At 40.7% G+C, this 2,335-nt stretch overlaps 1 protein-coding gene across 10 annotated transcripts in view; it reads right to left on the reverse strand.

Moving 5' to 3' along the window:
* The window catches only part of LOC108622443 (uncharacterized), a 116,004-nt gene that overhangs the window by 23,484 nt on the left and 90,185 nt on the right, over nt 1-2,335 (reverse strand). For 9 of the 10 annotated variants that reach the window (XR_003388838.1, XM_026811502.1, XM_026811497.1 and 6 more), the window contains one exon: nt 391-471. The exons of the other annotated variant lie outside the window; for it this stretch is intronic. Coding sequence is in view for 8 of the 9 variants with exons in the window: in XM_026811502.1 (XP_026667303.1) it covers nt 391-471 (81 nt within the window). In the remaining variant the exon portion in view is untranslated. The remainder of the gene's footprint in view (nt 1-390; nt 472-2,335) is intronic. 10 annotated transcript variants of the gene reach the window in all.

Genomic DNA, 2,335 nt, shown 5'->3' on the forward strand with positions numbered 1-2,335 from the left:
TCCCAGAGGCGCGCACCGGCACTTAGCCTGCCTTTCTTCTTTCGTTTCAACCTTTCTTCTCACGTCCTCAACCAATCGCTCTTCCATCACTTTCATTCTCAATTACACCCCCCTTTCTCTCTCTTTCTCGCATGCACACCTACAACGTTCGCTCGTTCCAACGTTCAATCTCAATTTAAATGGCAAGCCGAGCGTCATTTTCGCTCGCTGTCCTGGCACTTCTTTTCTCTCTTATTCTTTCCAACTTATCCCCTTTCGCTTTTAGCAAATCTCTGATATCGTTCGTTAGATCGTTATCTCTCTGTTGCCGTTTATTTTTCTCAGATTCTGTCTTTGTTCATTATCTCTTAAAATGATCGTTCTCTGAATTCATGGAAACGATACAGATACCCTTCGTTAGTCTTGAACTGCAGAAGCCGGGACAGTCGGCCACGACGAGCGAGGCTCCGGGGATCGCCGCCCGCTACGATTCTGCCAACACAACAACAACAAGGCCGCTTCACGAGTCTAATTCCTAATCAACTAATCTTGTTCGCTAGAGACTTGCGTTTTTTTTTTTTTGCTTATTCTAACAAGAAAATGGAAATCCGCGCGTTGCATCTCGTTTCCTCCGTCCAGCCCATCCTCGTTTTTTTTCTTACTCATACACACGTACTGCTCTGTACGTGTTATATTTAAAACGTTCATTTCGTATGACTAACGCTTTTCATCCTCGTCGCTTTTCCGGATATGAAACGAACTATCAACAAAGTATGACTAAAATTTTAGAAGAATCACAAGGATTCACTTTGAGCAAGATTAGATAAACGCGTTTACTCAGGTATTCAGGTGAAATAGGATAATCAGATGAGAAGACGAAGTCGTCAATGATAGAGCAAGACGTTAGTATATCTTATTAAATTATGCTAACTGGATTCGTCAAACTCGAGCATTACCTACTTCTAATTCCATTTCACATTCAATTCTATGCAAATAGATTGATACTAGCTCAGAATACAAATCCTTTCTTTAATTTCTTGTAAATGTGCTGTCGTCCTTTAATCTCGCGAATTTTCTAATTCTCCCGTCTATAATTTAACCGAAATGGTCGACTGGCAATTAGAGAGAAGTGGAAAAGGACGCGCGACTTTCTCAGCCAACGAATTTATCGACGAAACCATTTTGATATCAGAATTGGAAAAGCCGAGGAAATAAAATAAAGAATCGAGATTCACTTTTCCATATTCATCAACTCCCATCCGATTATCCGAGCTTACTCGGAATTTGTTTGCCTTTGCGCGATTCCGGAGAGGCTTACTGGCCTCGACTCGAGGAAATATATATTTCAAGTAGGAACATCGAACAGCGATTCCCCAAACGTACTCGGTACAATTAATTCTTTCTGTAAATAGCATTTGCATCCGTTGATTACGCCCCGGCATCGATCAACATTTCCATTAGATTTATCATCTACTCCCCTCGAGATGGGAAAATATTTTTCTGTATCACGAAGCTCGTTTATCTCGCGGATAGGATAGGAGGATTGTTCGAAATTTTTCTTAAGGATTTGAATCGGATAGAAAAGAGAAGCAACGTGAGCGACGGTGTTTCCATTCTCTCCCAAGTCTCGAGTGTCGATGGATAAAATCTATTTAAAGGTGGCCACACCCTGTCTACCAAGTACCGTTTGACCGAACAAATGAACAAACGCACACGAATTATAAACGAACGAGAAAGTATAAAGTTGGAATCGTATGAAACCGTCGATTAAGACGGATCCTGAAATATACGTAAGATTCCAACTGTATTCGTTACTGGTTTGTTGAACTCTGGGCGTCTGAAAGCAAGGGCGTTGGAAAGAAACGTTCGAATGAGAATCTCTGTGGAGAGCCAAGGGAAGATTTCGGCTATTATCAGCTCTCTGACTCCCCACGGCGCTTTAACCGTGATCCCTCGTTCACGTCGACTCTACTTAGTCGTCAGGAGTCTACATAGTTCTCCACAAAAATTTCATTCCCTCTAAAAAGAATTTTAAACACAGACGTCTTGATCAATTATTATCAGACCAGACGATCTCGCATTCTTATATTATTTCTCGTAGTTTAAGGATGTATTGGCTATACAGTCAATCCCACAAGTTTATGCACTTTAGAAACGCATTTTTTAAAAGAAAATCAGACGTCGGAAGAACATTGCTAATAATAAACAACAACAAAAAATTTTCGATTTTTCCGAGATTTTTCCAAGGGGTACCCCTTCAATTTCTTCCAAATTTTCGTTTTTGGCCAATAACTCTCAAACCGTTGGACATACGGAAAAATTGTATACGACCTTTTTTGTAGAGGACGACGAGATC

The sequence above is a fragment of the Ceratina calcarata genome, unplaced genomic scaffold, assembly GCF_001652005.2.
Source record: "Ceratina calcarata isolate Rehan_Ccalc_2016 unplaced genomic scaffold, ASM165200v1 scaffold222.2, whole genome shotgun sequence".
In the NCBI taxonomy this organism is placed as follows: domain Eukaryota; kingdom Metazoa; phylum Arthropoda; class Insecta; order Hymenoptera; family Apidae; genus Ceratina; species Ceratina calcarata.